The sequence below is a fragment of the Merops nubicus genome, unplaced genomic scaffold (genome assembly GCF_000691845.1).
Source record: "Merops nubicus isolate BGI_N331 unplaced genomic scaffold, ASM69184v1 scaffold7260, whole genome shotgun sequence".
Classification (NCBI taxonomy): Eukaryota; Metazoa; Chordata; class Aves; order Coraciiformes; family Meropidae; genus Merops; species Merops nubicus.
This window is the reverse complement of record NW_008583466.1, coordinates 8524-27667: the sequence shown is the minus strand read 5'-3', so window position 1 is coordinate 27667 and position 19144 is coordinate 8524. Positions and strand designations below refer to the sequence as shown.

At 39.7% G+C, this 19144-nt stretch overlaps 1 protein-coding gene across 1 annotated transcript; it reads left to right on the top strand.

Annotated features, from left to right (window-relative positions):
- The first annotated feature begins 1225 nt into the window (after positions 1-1225).
- Positions 1226-12094, top strand: RAB23 (RAB23, member RAS oncogene family). Its single transcript, XM_008940748.1, has 6 exons — positions 1226-1428; positions 2229-2314; positions 7985-8141; positions 9669-9751; positions 10762-10854; positions 11714-12094. The coding sequence occupies exons 1-6, from the start codon at positions 1274-1276 to the stop codon at positions 11851-11853; spliced, it is 714 nt and encodes a 237-aa protein (XP_008938996.1). The 5' UTR covers positions 1226-1273; the 3' UTR covers positions 11854-12094.
- Positions 12095-19144: the final 7050 nt, after the last annotated feature.

The following is a 19144-nucleotide window of genomic DNA, read 5'->3' as shown; positions in this document are numbered from 1 at the left end:
GGGCGTGGGGCAGGTAGCCCAGCTCGCCCAGCTCGCGCGGCGTGTGTGGCCGGGGGCAAAGCCTTTAGAACAGGGGCATCTCCCCTCCTGCGAAGGGAGGGTTACTTGCCTTTTGGGAGGAGATTTGCCGCCCTGCAGATGCCAAGTGTTACAGTGATGCTCTCCCGGCACAGCAAAACGTGCAGGCAACGTCGCTTCTGTGTGCGCCCGCATCCCTTCCTCATTTAAAACAAACAAAAAAACCCAAACCAAACCAAAAAAGAACACCAAAGCTTGGAATGCTGTATCTTCACAGTAAACCGCTATAATTTATTGGTTGCTTTTTTAGTTTATATGCAAATATCTCTGTCTGCTGCAAGCGTTGGCGCTGTGAACTTTGTCCGTGTGCTTCAGGAGCTTGGTTTTGTCTCTGGTTAATGTACGGTGAACATGGGCAAAAGTAACTCAGAGAAGTTAGGTGGCTCCCCTGCAGCGGCCGTGTGATGTCAGGTTACAGTCACATCAGATAGTGATGGTACAGCCTTTAAAAATATAAAATAAGGTGTGTATTGCATATTGATAAAATAAATTCTCTAAATCTCAAAAAAAATGCTCTAGGACAGTGGATTTTTAATTTTCTTGTTAGAAAAAGGACTTTGGAAACTGCATTCTCTTCAGAATTACTGAGTAGCATTTCTACACCTAGTGTTTTGATTCACATGCCAAAAATTAAATTAATAAGGGCCTGGAGATTTATTTTATTATTATTTTTATTTGCTTTCTTAGAAAGACAAATTTAGGTAAATTCATAAGAGGTAAAAGAGCAAAATTATATAGGTTTATGTCTTCAAAGCATCAATGTTGGTGTTAGGTGACGATATCTGAACTGGTTGTAAAAGAACAGTGGCTGAAGTTGAAGTTACTTCACACTTGTGTGCTAGGTTGATCAGCTGAACATCTTGTATGTGTTAGCAGTGGAGCATCTGGAACATAATAAACCTATGATGATACATTTATGTAGTGGAAACATATTTATGAACATTCATATTAATTTCCAACTACTAAGTCGCAAATCAAAGTACAGACTGCTAAGTAACATGTCTGAGGTCACTTAGGCGGTCTGTGGCAGAGCTGAAAATAAATTATACGCTATTTGTGTGTGATTATATTTCCAGTGTGTGCTTTTATTTCCTGTTACTTTCTATGCGCAGCACTTTTGTGAACACAGCTATTTACTTTGTTTACAGAATCAGTAGTTTCCTGGCTAAGCTAGAGAATCGCTTGGACTGTGAAGATGTTGGAAGAAGATATGGAGGTGGCCATCAAGGTGGTGGTAGTAGGAAATGGAGCTGTTGGGAAGTCCAGTATGATTCAGCGATATTGCAAGGGGATTTTTACAAAAGACTACAAGAAAACAATTGGTGTAGATTTCCTGGAAAGACAAATTCAGTATGTATTAAACAGATCCCATACTATTGATTTTTACCTTTCCCTCTAGTTCTTTGTTCTGTTGTGATCAATTTTTTGACAAAGGCTTGAAACAAGGTCTGCTGTTTCAAAGCACAGTAAAAGGAGATGTTTTCTGTCTTGCCCAATGGGCTAAAATGTTGTCACTCTATTTTCTGTACAAGATTTAGAATTATAAATCAAAGGCAAAATAGAATTTGGAACCTCTGTCTAAGAGGTAAGCTTTTTGACAAGTTTCCTTTGTATTCTGCCACCTGCTAATTTTAATTTCTTTTTAATTATGGAGGGAATGGAGGTGCTTATGATAAGACGATTATACAAATTTATTAGCTAATATAGATTAAAATGGCTGTGGAAAAAAAAAAGTTAAATATGCTATAGATAATCCCCAATTATGTTTGATAGAATGGAAAATACTACAGTAATGACAAGTAAGAAAATTTTATAAATTTTTTAAGCTGATTATCTTCAAAAGGACCATTATTCAGGCACCTAAGTTTTGAAGTCTGTGTTATTTTTTCCTAATACAGGGAGGTGTACAGGAAGAGGAGGAAAGGAAGAGGAAAATGTAGTATGGGTTGTCAGGAAAAAAGCACGCAATGTAATTGAGGGACTACTGCTATAGCATGTTACAGAGGTCAACCATTACCTATATTATATCTCAGTAAAATTAAATTTGAACTGAATTACTCTTATAATGTAGCCGTAGAAATATTTCCACGTCAGTTGTTCTGAATTGCCGGTGTCTCGTCCTGGTTACCAACCCCTGCCATTTATTGCAGAGTTAACGACGAGGACGTCAGGCTGATGTTGTGGGACACGGCGGGCCAAGAGGAATTCGATGCGATAACTAAGGCCTACTACAGAGGTGAAAATACCAAACTTGTTCTTTGGCGGTTCTGGGGTTTTTTTTGATCGGCACATCTCTTTTGAGATATTTTCCTATCGCTGTGCTAAGAATGATATTTATTTCATATGTGTGCAAAGCATTTGTAGTTGACCTTTTTCAGTTCTAAAATGTTTTTCCCCTTCATGTAATCTTTGCCTTCATTAAGTGTCACTTTTTACAGGTCGCTCTGTAGGGCTCGTTAAAAAAACATAGAACAAAATGAGACAGATACTTGCACAAAAAATCCACAAAGTGTGCCATGAAGACAGTCAAAAGCAAAATTATGTTTTTCCCTGTGTTTTTTTACTTCTGTAAGACATATATTTGTAAATATTCACAAAACTGTCTTGAGGCATTTAGCAATTAATCCAAGGGAAGAAAAATCCATCAGTCATCCTAGAAAGAGTTTACAAGGCTACAATACATACCAACAGTTCTCTTGCCAGTGCAGATTGCCTTTAAGATGTCAACACAAAGGCGTAATAAGGAAAATGTATTTACTTCATAAAATAGAAACTCTATTATTCAGTCATATGCAGGTGGGTTGTCTGTTTGGCCAGTTACAAATTGCATACTTTGGCTTTCTTTGCATATAATGACACAGTGGTTGTGAAAATCTTCCCTTTTTGTTTTTCAGCTTGAGAGACAAGAATGACTTGGCAAAGGTTCCGTTGTTCAGTTCTTTTCAAACCAGTTACCTGATGGCTGGGAAAAATACATCCCTATAGTGTAAAACCTTAGAAAAATTACCTCATTTAGAAAAAATAGCAGTTATGCATTACTATTTCAGGGTAGTACAGTCCTTTGACCTTTTTATGTTTCATTATTGGTTTTGGCAATTAATAGGTCTTGGGGTGTTTTTGTAATATTTCTGGTTGTCACTCATAATTGGTGATTAACATTTCTTTAGAGAAAGGTATTTCTTTTCCTATTTCTCTTTATTCACATGTGGAAAGAGAGGAATCTACAGCTGACAGGTTGAGCATATGAATTTTAGAAGGTAGTAGTTGATTCTCTTGGAGCTTCCTTTTAACTCTCCAGGCCTTCAGTTCTCTTGTATGCTTTACTCTCCTCAGTTGTTCCAAGCCAAAGTCTTTCTCTTTTAATTACTGGCACTGATATGCTAAAATTCAGAGTGTTCAGAAGAACTTTAAAGTACACTTCTGGTCTCACTTACCACATAAGCTTGAGTATCTTGAAGTCTTGCTCATGACTCATGCCCAGCATAGGGCAGTTAGATCTCTGCCTTTTAAGGTTTTTACACTGAGGAGGCTGCTGTGAAATGGGACATAATCATCCCATGGATATATATTGTAGACAGTGTAATGGATATATTAACAGTTCAAGCTATTAGATGCACTGACTGCTCTGCACTAGACTTTGGCTTATGAGGGACAAGGGAAATTATAAAAGCCTGGAATGCAATTTTGGTTTAGCATCAGGTCTGCAAGTACAGTATTACAGAAGCAAAAGTTCAGGCTTACTTTGGAAATGCAAGGATTTCAGTACCAGTTATTGCTGATAAGGGGAGGATGCCTCTAAGGTAGGTGAGATATATGCTGGCTGTTACTTCAGGGTGTGCCTCTCCCAGAGGACACTTGACCACTGTCATAACACTGGGGCTTAGGTACTCTGCTGGAACCTTGTGTGTTGTCAGTTCTTCAGGGATCAGCTGTACATCCATGGGCCACGCTAGGAATGCTTCTGAGCCCTTCTTGTCCAGGGACCAAATTCATTCAGCCTTGCAGATAAACAGCATTGGAGGTGACAGTGGATATGCTGTGTGGTTTTCTATGTACAGGTGAACATGTGCAGCTGCTGTAGCTGCATGTCCGTGATCATACAATGCAAGGAGTCCAGCACCCCAAATTCAACGGGTGAAGGAAGCTCTGTATGCATTTCATAATTTCTTTTTTATACTGTATCATGCACCTTACCAGTTTCTATCTGATGGAAGTCACACATTTTCTAATTGGCTAGGAACTTCATTTGCACGCCAAGCACACACTCAAGGGGCTGCCATCAGCAGCACCGTATCTGCTGTCCGTGTTACAGGTGTTTCTCCAGGCAGTGTTTGTGCATGCACCTTCCTCCATCCACTGCTGCTGGTATCTTGAGTAGACCCTTGTTAGGTTTTTGATGGAAAACTCATCTTGCTCGTTAGTCTGTTAGCAGTTGCTGAGCAGTCAAATTCTCAGGCTCCTCATTTTGTTGCACAATAGTTAGACCTCGGAGTTCTCAAGCCTTCAGCACCTTGTTCTAGCTTGCACTTGCGAACTGCGTTGGGTTGTAGTAACGATGGTAATGGGAGTACTGCAAGACTGTTCTGGTCCAGTTTGGAGCAAGGCAGCCCTCCTTTGGGCTCTGCTGGTGAGACCTGAAACCCTGCTAAGCTTGTCAAAGCCCGGCAATATCCACAGCAGTTAGAACATTAACAATAAACAAGAACTTCTGCACGATGATATCATTTGACCGTGCGTTTCGTCTCAGTTCAAGGTTGAAGGCACCACAAATTTTGTAGTAAATGCATATTTTCTGTCATAGCATGAGAAAGCTGAAGCAAAGAACATAAGGGTGAAATGAACATGTGCCAAGTATAAAGCCCTGTGTGAGTCCACTCATGGCAAGGAACTTCTTTATATGTTTTCTATTCTATAGCGTTTGTACCATTCTTAAAAGAGAAAATTCCTCATCATGGAATCTCTGAGGACAAGGTAAACTGAAGATCTTTGAGGCCTACTGAGCTGCAAAGCTTACCTTCTACTTGAAACAAAGAGGGGTGCTAGCACTACTGTGTTAAGTTTTTCTCTGAATTAGTCTACGTATGGGTGTCATACCAGTGATCCTGCAACCAGTTGGAACCTTTTTAAAATACAGGGGTTATGAAAGCAGTAGTGCATGCAAAAAACCCAATGTCTTTTCTTCAGTACTTTAAAGTAGCTTTACGAAACAGCTTCTTACAACAGAACATTGATTTAAAATATGCATTGAAAACATCCTGGTTTTAGCTCTTGTGTTCCTGTCTGACACTGTCCTGTGCCTTTGTTGTGCACAATGTGCTTTATGACAGAGGTGGTGTAGGACTCTGAAGTGGATGAGAGAGATGATAATGTTACTCTCCTGAATGCTGTCAGTCACTGTGTACAGAAATGTGTTTCAATGCCTAAATCCTGTTCATCTTCTTTCTTTTTGTCATCATTGATAAAAAGTTTATCTCTTTATGTGGAAGGACACTTCTGTTCATGGTTGTTTGTTAACTTTCTGATGAAAACCTTTAAATGTCAGAATCTTGAAGGTGTTCAAAAATACTTCAGTTTGATTTCTAATGAGAGCCTGTCCATATAATTCTTTAAAAATCAATATGGCCAAGCTGAGTTATTTTTACTTTCCCTGTCCACTGTATTCTACCTGTGTTATATCTAAATGGAGCAATGAGGCCTGATGTTGTAGGTCACCCCCTTTTTACTTACCACATGCTAGGACTTTTCCCTCTAAACTTAATATTACCAATGCTTTAGCATTTGGAAGGAATGGGTGGAAGGAGAGAGATGAAGTAAAAGTGTGCAAACTTAGAGTGCAAACTTCACAAGGGATTTCTTAGTTCTAAAACTGATCTAGTTGGTGTTTAGAGATGGTGAGAGTCTTTTAATGAACGCTCTCATCTCCAGGAGAGCGAAGAACTTGAGAGGCTTTATTAAGCTAGGCTGCATGTTGATAGGTTAAATTGAGCATTGACAAATGCAAAGTAACCTGCTTTGGAAAGAATAATTAGCTTTAGACTTATCTCACAGAATTCTAAGTGGAATTGCATAAGAAGAATCACATTGGACTATGGTGTGGACATCAGGGAAAACAAGCCAAATTTTAGAACACAAGTAATAGGGAAAATTATGGAAGACTTCATTGCTACTGTTTTATTGGGAGAGCTTGATTTGAAATTCTGAGGGCCATGCTTATTATTCTGCATAAAATCATACCAGCAGGGTCTTAATGGCATGTTAAAGAGCACAGGAAAACTTTAGTAAAGATAGACTGAATTTGCCTTTGAAATGATAAATAAAAGGAAACCTAATAAAAGAACTGGAGTGTTTTGTATCAAAGAAATACAAACAGAATGCAGGAATGGGGGATACTTGGTGAAACTTGCAGATAAAAGAAGATTCGTACTGATTAAATAATCATTCATGCTATATGTAACTGGATTGGGATATTTGCCACACGGTAACACTGGAGTCTCAAAGACATTAGCTATCCATTCCTTTTACTCTGTTACTAAATATCAAGCATATTCACAGAATCACAGACAAGTAGGAGTTGGAAGGGGCCTCTAGTGATCACCTAGTCCAATCTCCCTGCTAAAGCAGGGTCACCTAGAGCAGGTTGCACAGGAACATGTCCAGACAGGCTTTGAAAGTCTCCAGAGAAGGAGACTCCACAACCTCTCTGGGCAGCCTGTTCCAGTGCTCCAACACCCTCACAGTATAGGAGTTTTTCCTGATGTTTAGGTGTAACATCCTGTGTCCCAGTTTGAGCCTGTTGCCCCTTGTCCTATCACTGAAAAGAGCATGGCCCCATCCTCTTGACACCTGCCCTTGAGATATTTATGAGCATTGATAAGATCCCTTCTCAGTCTTCTCCAGGCTAAACAGCGCCAGGTCTCTCAGCCTTTCCTCACAAAAGAGAGATGCTCCAGTCCCTTAATCATCAGCACAGCCCTTGGCTGGACTCTCTCCAGTAGTTCTCTGTCTCCTCAGAAATGGGGAGCCCAGAACTGGACACAGTATTCCAGATGTGGCCTCACTAGGGCAGACTAGAGGAGGAGGAGAACCTCCCTCAACCTGCTGGTCACACTCTTCTTGATGCACCCGAAAGGCACAGTAAAGGCCTAAACATAATGAAGTGTTTCTCTGTGTGTTTATGTGCAGAGAGAAGAAGTTTGCTGAGAATAACAGAGGCCTACTAGACAGTCTGAAGACCACTCACTTTCAAGTGTTGAAGTACCTTCTCAGTGTCCATAGGTTTTAACTATTCTTTGATGAGGCTGTTACAAAACCATAACAAAAATTATACAAAATCTTTTGTACAATTTATCATAGTGCTGTGACAGAATGAGTATGAGTTGAAAATACACTCATTTTCTACAAAAAGCTACGAAGTGAAATAATCACAACTTTCTCTGAAAACATAAAAATTTCTGCTTTTCAAAACCCAAATTACTGTAGCATGAAGAATAACATTTAAAGAATAAGATTTACAGATACTGCATATGGAAAAGTACTTACCTTCTGGCCTCTGTTCCTCTCGGGAAACCAGTGAGCAAGAAACAAACCTCCCTTGCCCTTCTTCCAGCCCTTCCACATCCCCTCCTATTGCTTTCCCCTACCTATGTGCGCTATGCTGGAGATAGCTTGAAAGGTAACAGGCCCATAGTGATGAAGAATCAATATAACCATCAATACAATACAGCAAACTATTTTCATTTGGGAAATTTATGACCATTAGTTTGATGCAAGCTGTCAATGAAAGTGCACTTTTATGGGAGAAACTTGGAAAATCCCTTGTATTTGAAACAAGTTTTTCTTCTTTTTCTTAATGTATGTTGGTTGATCTGTATTTATTTATATCTGTAATTGATCTGTATATTTTTAGGAGCCCAGGCTTGTGTTCTTGTGTTTTCTACAACTGACAGAGAGTCTTTCAAAGCCATCCCTACCTGGAAGGAAAAGGTTGTAAGTGAAGTTGGAGACATTCCCACGGTTCTTGTGCAGAATAAGATCGATCTTCTTGATGACTCTTGTATAAAGAAGTAAGAGCTTTATCTTGCTTTTTTTAAAAAACAATATATGTCCGTCCCTTGTATATGCACGTTTATAAAAAAAACACAATTATGGGAGTTTCTTGTGAAGACTTGGGAAATCCAGGTTGTCAGAGCTGTCCTACATCAAAGGGTGCCCTAGAAGGTGATGGGTGTCGCTGCATAACTGTAGTTACTTGGGCAGATGTGCTAGCAGAGCTAGGAGCTGTCTGTTCCCTTCATGCTGCCTTCTGAGGTGTCAACCAAAGAAATACAGAGGAATAACATGAAGAGTTTGTGCCATGATATGTTTTGGGGTTTTTTTTTTTTTTGTTTTTGTTTTTTTCCAATAATCAGAGATTCTAAAACTGGAAATTTTCTCTCCTGTTAAAATTTATAGTTGCAGTGCAGCAATGAAGTTATGTTGTCTAATTTGGCTTGTGAATACTTGCTGAAATGAAGCACTATTAAACAGGTTGTTTGAAGAAGTATCTTAATATTCTTTGCTTCACTTGTGTTTGTTTTTTGTTGCTCATTTTAATGAAAATATAACTCTGTAGAAATCCATAGCTGGTAATATTCTTAAACTGCATGGTGTCAATCATTCTTCACTATGTTTTTCTTTACAGATTTTACTGTCCGTTCATTCTGCTTTTGTATATGTCACCGATTTCATTCTTGCCATAAAATCAGCTTAACAAATGCTACCTTTCATTTACCACAGCAGATCATGTAGAAAATACAGCATGATGAGTTTGATCATTCTCTTCTTCATTTCTACCATCTTACTGAGAGATTAAATTATTTCTTCTTTTTGTTGTTTCTTGCACTGGCTTTTTGTTCTCTGTTTGCTGTCATTGATGACATAAATCAGCTTCTGCTCCCTCTGCAAAGAATACTGAGGATTTTTCACAGGAAAAGAAAAATTTCATTTAAACTCCTCCTTTATTCATGGTATGTCGCTTAGGCTTTGTTCTCAGAATACTCCCTCTGCCTCAGTAAACGTCCTCTTTCTGATGAAATGATTTCCCCTGGTGGAACTTTTATAAGGTTCCTCAACTTTTCCTTAAAATTTTGCACAAGTTCTCTTTCACTTCACAGAAAAAAAGTAACTCTTGATTTCATCTCTGTGTTCATCTGATTGTATAGTCTACTGCTTCATTAAAATATACATAAGGGTTATTTTGTTGTTGTTGTTGTTGTTTTGACTTCCCAGTGGTAATTTTTCTGATTCTGGTGTTAATTACAGCCTCCTTCCTTTTGGTTTCACTGACACTTGTCTTTGAACCCTTGGGAAATTTTAGTTAATGAAGTTAATACCTTGAAAAGCAATTACTTCTGGTCACAAAGAAACTGCATGCAAAAGATACTCTTTTTATAGTGGAGGTGTCATAAAGAAATTAAGGATGGGGTATTTTTTGACTGAGTTCCTTAACCCACCTCGCCATGTGTCATTTATTACAAAGCATCTTGTCTATAAGCATAACTGCTGACAAATAATACAGATTAGTATTTACAAAGTCTTCCTCTGTCATGCAGCGAAGAGGCAGAAGCACTGGCCAAAAAGCTAAAATTAAGGTTCTACCGAGCATCCGTGAAGGAAGACCTCAACGTGACGGAAGGTACTGCCCTGCCCCTGCTGCTGGTGGCACTGGGCAGCTCTGGCTCAGAGCTGAGCTGCTGCTTCCCCTGTTGCTGCCTGCTCTTGGCAGTCCTTTCTGTATTTCGTAGCAGCACACTTGAAACACAGCTGGAATTGCTTGGTGTCGGAGTGCTGGGCCCATGGTTTTGCATACAGCTTTCCTTGCTCTTCCACAAACAGCACCTAGCTTTACTGTACAGAAGTGCCAGCCACTGTCAGTAAGCACTGACCTGTTAAAAAAAAAAATCTGTGTAGGAATTCAATTATTACAGGGTACAAATTGTTGAACAGATTATTTTGTAGTCGTTAGTAAATAATTGATATAATTATTTCACGGTTTATTTACATAAAGTGCATTAAAAGATTGGATCTCTTGCAGCCTTTTGTCTGCTGCTGATACTGTACTATTTCCCAAGTCTCGCTTTTTAATGCATATATTTAATTTTATAAAAGTACTGTTATAAAATTCAGCCAGGTAGGTTTGAATAATAAAGAATTATAGTCTCTGGTAACTTTATTTTTTTCTTTAATCTAGCAAACTTAATAGTAAGCTAATTGTTTCTTCTCTGTTAACATTACCTTGGAAAAAAACTTCAAGAGAAAATGTAAAATGTTTCTGTATCATCTTCAGATTAATTATTATTTACAAATTAAATAACTGTAACACATGTAGGTTTTGAAAATTCTCCTATATTTGTATATTTTTCCAGAATCCTCGGTAGATTTTTTTGTACCCTGATACAAATGAGGGCAGCATTAATTAATTAGAAAAACATCACTGACAGGTTTTATTAATGGACTGTCTTTACATGACTGCTGTTATTCTAAGGAATAACACAGACCTGCTGAGGGGGTAGCACTTACCAGCTCCTGCTTCACCTCTGCTGCCAAATGCACTTCTCTTAGCATGCAAAGCTTTCACACAAAGGTATTATTGATAGGAAGATTATTTTTAAGCATGCACTGATGTACCTTTTTTTAACATTCCAGTTTTTAAGTATTTGGCTGATAAGTATCTTCAAAGGCTCAAGCAACAAACAGCTGAAGACCCAGAAGTCGTTCATAAAAGCAGTAACAAGATAGGTACGTATACTGCAGTAAAAACCCAGGAACAGTATTTTGTGCCATCAAAGCTTACGGTCTCATCCGTTTCCTCATGGAGTTAGTACAAGGTGAATGAATCAGGTCTAATTATTACCTTCCTATCTTAGGTCTTATTGTCTCCTTTCCTTCTGTGAAATAACTTTGTGACTCTTTAAAGTTACAAGACTGCCAAACTCACGTACTCAAGTTTGTGGCTAATGTTTGGCAAGTACCATTTTATTAATTCCTTTAAACATTGTGTAAGGACTTGAGAAAGGATGCTTGTTGGGATTTTCAATGTAACTAGTATTAGTGCTACTCATCTTGGTGCAGATTTACAAGAGATGGTGACAGAATCTGGCATAAAATCAGGAGGGCTTTGTAGACTGCCTTTTGTAAGGGAACACTGAACTTCTGTACCACTTCTTTCAGGTATTTCTGAGTCAGTTAATTTATTTTCCTTAAAGCACTCCTTTGTTCAGGCTTTTTCCTAACCTTTATCTCAGCAAAGTTTCTAACTTTAAAATTGCCATGATTTTCTTTTATGATATTACTCAACTAACCATAACTTATTTACCGTGCAATTAGTGTATACCCATGCACAGATGAGTGCATGTGCTGCCATTCAATTACACAGATGTATACTAGTTTTAAGTACTGCCAGGCTAGTAATTCCAGCTGGCTCTACTTCAAATTTAGCTGCAAAATTGACCCAGAAATGGATAAAGCCTTTAAAAACTAGAGTGTGCATTTGAGGTGCTCTGCTGTGCCTTAGTAAGTACTGCGTCTTCAGTGTTCATGCATTATGCTGCAGGAAGTAAAGAAATACAAATATTTTTCTTGTCTTTAAATTCTGTAGGTGTTTTTAATACAGCTGGTGGAAGCCACTCCAACCAAAATTCTAGCACTCTTAATGGTGGCGATGTCATCAACCTTAGACCAAACAAACAGAGGACCAAGAAAAACAGAATCCCTTTTAGCAACTGCAGCATACCTTAGACCACCTTTGGAGGAAGAAAACCCAACCCAGTGAATTGGATGAAGTTGTTCGATTGAGTACAGAATAAAGCCAGCTGTAGAGGTATTTTTACCAGTGCTTTAGCAAATCGTGTGCCTATGGGATCCTTGATAGAGGTGGGTTTATGTAAACTTGGCTGATGCCGAGGGTTTTGGTGTGTGGAGTGAGACACCTGGTGGCAAAACACAGAAGCGTGGCTGCCCCGTCGTGCACTTTGTAAAAAGCTTCTCCTTTTTCGAGGAATTATTTACAGAGCTATGAACTAGGTATTGCTGAATTGCAAAGCACATTTAATGTAAGGATAATACTCACAAATATAGGTACGGACTGTAACGCTACGGCCCAAGGTAAAATAGCAACTTTGCAACTAAATTCCAAAGGAAATGTTAAAATTAGTCAGAGCACTGAGAAGGTAAATAAAGAGCAAAACGAAGAAACTACGTTTTATGCCTGACTATGTTAATATGGATATGAGTGCTAGGTATATATGTAAACATCTGGTATGAATATTTAGGCTAAATTCCAGTGCGTATCTTCCTTGGAGATCAGGTAATGATCACAAAATAGCATCTTCTAAAAAAAAATTTCTCCTTTAAAATTGTTGCATTTCAGATGAAGCTTTCCCAGCTGCCACCGTGTACATCTAACTTGCTATACTTTGGGCCTGAAAGCTTGGATATTAAAATGTATGGTGCCAAAAATGTTCCTTTTTACCTAATGCTGTGCAAAGGATGTTATTGTAAGTTTGTTTTTCTCAGTCTTAACAATTTGAACAAATAACACAGTCTTTGACACTAATACCTAGTCAGAAGGAACATGCAGTCGTAGTCCTGTTCCAGTTTGATTGTTGCACCCTGTGTTGTCTATAAAAAAAGGAACTTGCAGGGTGGTGTCACAGAATATTTCTCTTGTTTTGAAAAATTTTTCTGAGGTACCATAAACTTAAGTTGTAGAGGATCCAAAAAACTGCAGCTGACGACTGAATTACGTGAATGAGACGTTCTTGGATGTTGTCTCAAAGTCAGCTGCTGGTTACAGAAAATCTAATTCTGCAAGATCAGAGACATGGCAAAAAATTCTCAAAGAGCTTAAGTAATTTTACAGAATTTATTTAGATGTTTAGGAGCCCAAATCTAAATTAAAGTTATTTGGACTTAGGCTTCTAAATCACTAAGGTGCTTTTAAAAATGCTAAGCAAGTATCTTTTATTTACCAAAAACACTTTTTAATCCTCTTCAAGAACATGCATGCCTTTAAAAAAAATATCCATTTTGTTTACATGTTTTTGTATGCTATGATATAATTTTAATTTTCTGGGATTTCTACAGCGAACCTGCCAGTGATGAATGCAAAATATGCTGCTTGAAAAAATCCAGAGTTTTAATAGTTTTTTAAATGGTGTATGAGAATGAAAATGAGTTGAGTGATCCTGTATATTTTTTGGAGGAAGGACTTTTCACTGTGTGAATTCACAGAGGAAGCTTGACTGACTTTGTTTCTAAGTCAATGAGTACGAGAACTGAAACGGACTCTTTTCCCCACTGTCTGCAGGGAGAGAGGTGGGTGGCAAGTTGTGGACAAACACTAAAGATCTCTGAACTCTTTATTTGATGTTTACTTTATCAGGCTTTCTAGAGTACAGGTGTGTCTTTGACAAGCTGTTAGAGCTCTCCTGTTGCTGGCAAGAAGGCGGCCACCAGGGCACTCGGTCCCCTTGGCTATTGCAGCAAAACCGTGTGTTCCTCACCATAATGTTTCCTCTATTTTCCCTCGGACAAAGGCCTTTCTTTTTTAACAAGTGCATTTAATCACTGTACATATGTGTGTGTAAGCGGAGTCGAGCCCTATCTGTCTTAGCAGTTTAAGAGGTAAAGGTACTTAGTGTAAGACCTACGACTGTACGTCACGGGGCCACCTTACAGCTTCAGGATGTAGGATGGAATGTATGCAGGAAGGGTTTTAAGAATGGTTTTTAATATGGGAACTTTTACATTTTGTTGTCTGCCTGCTGGTTTTGTGGGTTTTTTTAATTCATTTTTCCTGAAAAAGAAAAACCACCAAGTGTCTGAAACATCTTTTTTGCCTTGTTTGACTTTGTACAGAGTACTGAAAAATAAGTCTTTATTACCTATAATGACCATTTGTACTGTTACATTATACCGTAGACATTGTACTATGACATAAGCCGTTTGTATTCAAGGTCTGTCATTATAAACCACTGTTGTAAAGACTCAAAACTCAGTAGAAATGTTCATATGTGGAGACTTGACAGACCTGATAAATTTAGGAAGTATTGAAATTTAATACATATACTTTAATGTAGGAATATATATTTGCAGCATCGGGTGACAGTGAGTGCTCATTTCATTCCCATCTTAAATCTCCAGTGGCTGCTCTTTGTTGTGACTCTGCAGTGCGTGTTCTCCAATACATCTGAGGTGGAGACTGACCAAATCAGCATTTTTCTGGAAAGTACTCTGTGTGTATGCTGCTCAAGAACTTATTTTTTTATTCTACTGGAGTTAGTGTGTAGATGTAAACCAGATGACCTTGATATTGCAGGAATCCTTGGGTATTCACATCACTCTTCAGTGGGAGTAACTTTTGCCTTTTGGATGAAGAGTTGTGCCTAAACATTTAGCGCTTGCATTGTCCCTTGTGAGTATTTCTTCTTACAAACATTGCCCCATTCTCCACTCAAAGCATTCTCGTTAAAATACCGTACGGTTTAGTTACCAAAACCTACGGGCGCAGAGCTGGTAATAAAAACGTCCTTCTCTGTGACTGCATGGTGGGGGAGGATGTGGCTCTAGTACAGAGTCACAGAATGGCAGGAGTTGGAAGGGATCTCTGGAGATTATCTAGTCCAACCACCCTGATAAAACAGGTTCACCCTGATCAGGTTGCGCAGGATCGCAGCCAGGTGGGTTTTGAAAGTCTCCAGAGAAGGAGACTCCACAACCTCTCTGGGCAGCCTGGTCCAGGGCTCCACCAACCTCAAAGTAAAGAAGTTTTTCCTGATGATGAGCTGGAACTTCCTGTGTCCCAATTTGAGCCTGTTGCCACTTGTTCTATCACTAAGCACCACTAAAAAGAGACTGGCCCCATCCTCTTGACACCTGTCCTGTAGGTATTTATGAGCACTGATAAGCTCATCTCTCAGTCTTCTCCATGCTGAACAGCCCCTGGTCTCTCAGTCTTTCCTTCTGTGAGAGATGCTCCAGTTACACCCACAGCAGTATAGCATCCTGGCTTAGGAGCAACAGATGTTCCTACCATGAGGCACAGTTTTGTTCTGCAAGATCAAGCTAATTGCACTCCTGCTTCATCTGTCAGTACCTCTCGAATAGCTCGTTGGCTGTTATTACCTGACTCTAGCCACAACTCTTTGCTTGTAGCTGCTGAGGCTGCTACCAGCAGGAAGCTCCAGCAGCTGTGAGGCCGGGGCGAAAGGGGTGATGGGCTGTCCTCCAGTGAGTGCGGCAGCGTTCGGGGCAACGCCGCGATGCTGGGGGTGTTTCCAACTGGAAATAACAAACCTCAGAGTTGTAAGGCTGATCACAATAAGGTTCTTGTGTTTGTGTGGTTAATTAAAAAAAAAATAAAATTAAACATTCCCATGCGGACAATTTTAGAGCTTTCTTGTTTTCAGTGTGTCCTAAGGCTGCACTTTTTCAGTCAAAATGCCTGGATTACCATATTGTCAGCCTGATTTCCTATTTCCTTTTTTTATGCTTTACTAGAACTTCTGTTAATTTCTCTGTTCCTGGGCTGCAGCCTGTCTGACCCGTTGCTTTCCTTTGCATCACTTCCGTAGATGTACATGATACTAGAGGGACTTGAGCAGCTGAACACATGGTGCTGCTGCCCAGAGGATACGTGGGGGGCATGTGCATACTGCTCAGTGAACACGTGCTAATTAATTACAGAATTAATTATTGGCACTGAGGAACCCTCTCGTGGGCATTCGGTCACACGGCAAACCAATAACCGGGATTCTTGGATGCCAGTGACCACACCTCAGCCCTGGCTGCTCCTCTAGAGGCAGCCATAGACCTCTGGCTGAGGCTGGCGGTACCTGAACACTAACTGTAGGTAGATCAGACAGCAAACATGGTCCAAACAACTTGATTTCATCACAGCTACCTTGCTGACTTTTTGTAGGGAGCAACAGTTGTGCACAGCTTTTCCAAGCTTGAATAGGATGGGCAGAAGAAAATACTTTCCTCTGTTCAGTGTGGCATCCACGCAGGTAATCAAAGCTATAGAAGAAAAAAACAAAGGCAGCAATGCTGAGATTTAAGATGAAAGGTGCTGTATTAGAACAAACTTTCAAACAGTTCCATGCTGAAGAAGTTGTCTGTAGGAGTTGTCTCAAGCCAGGTGAGTTCTAGTAGTGAACTAGACTCATTCTCAGGTTTCTAGTAGTAGGGTAATACTGATAAATAATTTGTGGAGCGAGTTTGTTCTCTTACCAAGATGAATGTGGTACAGCAGAAGCAACTGCAGTTGCTCCAAAAAAAGTAAAAATTAATCTGGACCAGGATAAATACCGTTCTCACCGCAAAGATAAAGATGAATGGTTAAAAAGATAATGTACCTAACTGGTTTTATCACCGTTGTGATCTCAAGTAAAGCTAATATATTTTTAGAAAAAAAAATATTCAACATAACTTAGCATAGGTCCTCAAGGGGAAAAATAAATGTTTAAAGCTGAATATTCCATGTATGCCATTCCTGTAAAATCCCTACAAGTTAATTCTGCTGTTCTAAGTGACATTAGTTGTATCACACAACTGAAACATGTTTTATTTGATTACTGCTTGGTCTGATACCAGTCACTACTTTTGTGCTTATAAGAAATTGTTGGCGCATTACATTTCAAAAAAATTGCTATAACCCTGTAGTTCTGCAACCTAAATCTGCTTGAGAAACTCATGTGCCTGATTCTAGTCAATGTGGTGGCAACAGCTGGGATCCAAAGCAGCAGCATGTTAAGATGCCCTCAAAGGAACACATGTGGGGAGCCCAGTCTGACAGAAATGCTGGTTCTGAGCTCTTGCCTCTGCTTTCTGCACCTCACAGCTGGGATACAAAATACGGATTCTGTTCTGCTCTTCCTGGTCATTTTATTTTTCATGATTGGTCTGATTAATACAGTCACAAGGTTTAAGTGAATGGTTGTAGACGCTGGAAATGGCATTAAAATATTACTAATATATCAAAGATGCCTGGTGCATTTTTCAGAAAAGAAATAGGTAAGCAGTCACTGGTTGGTTGGTGGTTTTTTTGTGTGGTTTTGTTCTTTTTTAGTAAAACACAACTCAGCACCTGGGTCTGCCTCTTTAATGACAGGTCTCTGAGGAATCTGGGAAGCAATATCCTGTTCACTCTTGTGAGCAGTTTTGCCTACAGGAAAACAATTTGCTTGCTTAACACCCCAGGAACGATTAATTAGCAATGTTTTAGGCAAGAAAAAAATCTTGAAATGTGAGACAACTCATATTTTTATGCTCACATATTTTTAGGTCAGCAAAGTGCTTAACTATAGTTAAGTAGAAGGTAAGTAAGTGAAGACCTTGAGGAAGCTGAAGCTTTGACACTCTGGGTGGGGGGTTTTATGTGCTCTGCAGCCACACCATGTTCTGAATGTGGGTGGCCACTTCACGTGGCTCCTGCTGGCAGCCCGAGGCCACTGGGAACACCTGGGTACTTCTGCATCCCTGAGAAAATGTCTCATACTTCAGATGTCCCATTTCCAAGACTGGCTCGTGCTGAGCAGTGGAGCACAGCCTGTTCTGTTCCTCAGGAGGTAACGGGACCAGAAGTTAATGGCTTTTCTTGCACCTTCTTTGTCCTGGCCGTATTACACCTGGCAAGCCTTGCCTACTCTGTTTTGATTTTTGACAACACAGCACTTCAAAAAAGTAAAAAAACTTTAATCTGTCCTTTTTTGATCTCCATTATGTGTATAATGCCAACTCTGGCTAGCTATTTTCAGTTACTTTAAGATAATCAGTATCAAACTACAGTGGGAAAAAAAAAATGTCTTTTGCTGTGTCATACAGGTATGACCGTGTGAATGAAACTTTAAGGACAGTATGACCCATTTCAAAATTAGGTTGTTGAAGTCTGTGCGATGTTTGAGTGGATGTAGCATGTCAGTGTGGAACCTTAAAGCATAGGAGAGGATAGTGAAGGGGGTATTGCAGACCTCTAAGCATCTAAAAAAAGGAAAAAAAAAAAAAAAAACGGCAAAACCAACCCTTAACACTTTCAGCCTGAGTAACCTTATAATGGCCTTTAAAAAAAAAACCAAAGTCATATTGAAGGAATATTTTAAGATTCAGTAACCCATATTCAACTTAACTATTTCTCAGCATGGTTTCTGAGAGCAACCTGCACCACAGATTGTTGTCAAGGGGTTTAATGCTGTTAAATAGCCAGAAAATTGACTTTGCTTGTTAAAGTTCACAAGAATCTAAAATATATGAAAAGAAACCTGTTATAATATAAGTGGAATTGCTGAATTAATCTCACCAAATTCGTAGCAATTTTTCATAATCTCAAAGATGAAACTGGTTGTTTTGGAAGCACCCACCTGAAGAGCTGTTTCTGTGGAGAGGACGCTGTGGCTGTATCCTCCCAGCTGCTGAGGGTTCCAAGCTCCATGTTCCCCTGCTGCAGGCTTGCACACGGGCAGCGAGTGTACAGCCATGGTGCTCCACAGCTTTGGTGGTGCAGGAGAAGCCCTGAGGAGCTCCCACCTTGGAATGGTGCTACGAGAGCCCCCAGGTGTGATGCAGGGTCTGGAACACTCAAGGCAGCCCACTGCTACCGTGGAACCTGTACTTGGCAGCATCACTCGGGCCAAGGGCTGAGCTACAGGGCCCCTGCTCCCCTCAGGTGACCGCCAGCCTTTGATGAAATACTTAAAGACTGACAGGCTACAAAGGAGTTGTAGAATTCCAGGCTCACCCTAAAATTGGCAACTTTTTGGCCCGCAGCCATAGAACGTGGCAATGATAAGCAGAAATTGGAGTGAGTGGAAGGAAAAAAAAACCCTACCACTCACCCGGCATAACATGAAACTTAAAAAGCACCACCCTACATGAGACATGAACATGGTCTCTTGCCACTTGAGGATTCAATTGTTTTGCTCTGTGGCTTCACAAATGGTGCAAAACAAATTTGCTGGAGGAGTAGCAATTCCCATTTATAGTGTCTCTTTAAAAAAATACTCAGCAACCTCAAACTACAACTGGGTGGTGG

Coding starts and splice junctions, on each gene's coding strand:
- RAB23 (XM_008940748.1), top strand. CDS start 1,274: ATGTTGGAAGAAGATATGGAGGTGGCCATCAAGGTGGTGGTAGTAGGA. Junction 1,429..2,228: donor TTCCTGGAAAGACAAATTCA/GTATGTATTAAA, acceptor CATTTATTGCAG/AGTTAACGACGAGGACGTCA. Junction 9,752..10,761: donor AGACCTCAACGTGACGGAAG/GTACTGCCCTGC, acceptor TTAACATTCCAG/TTTTTAAGTATTTGGCTGAT.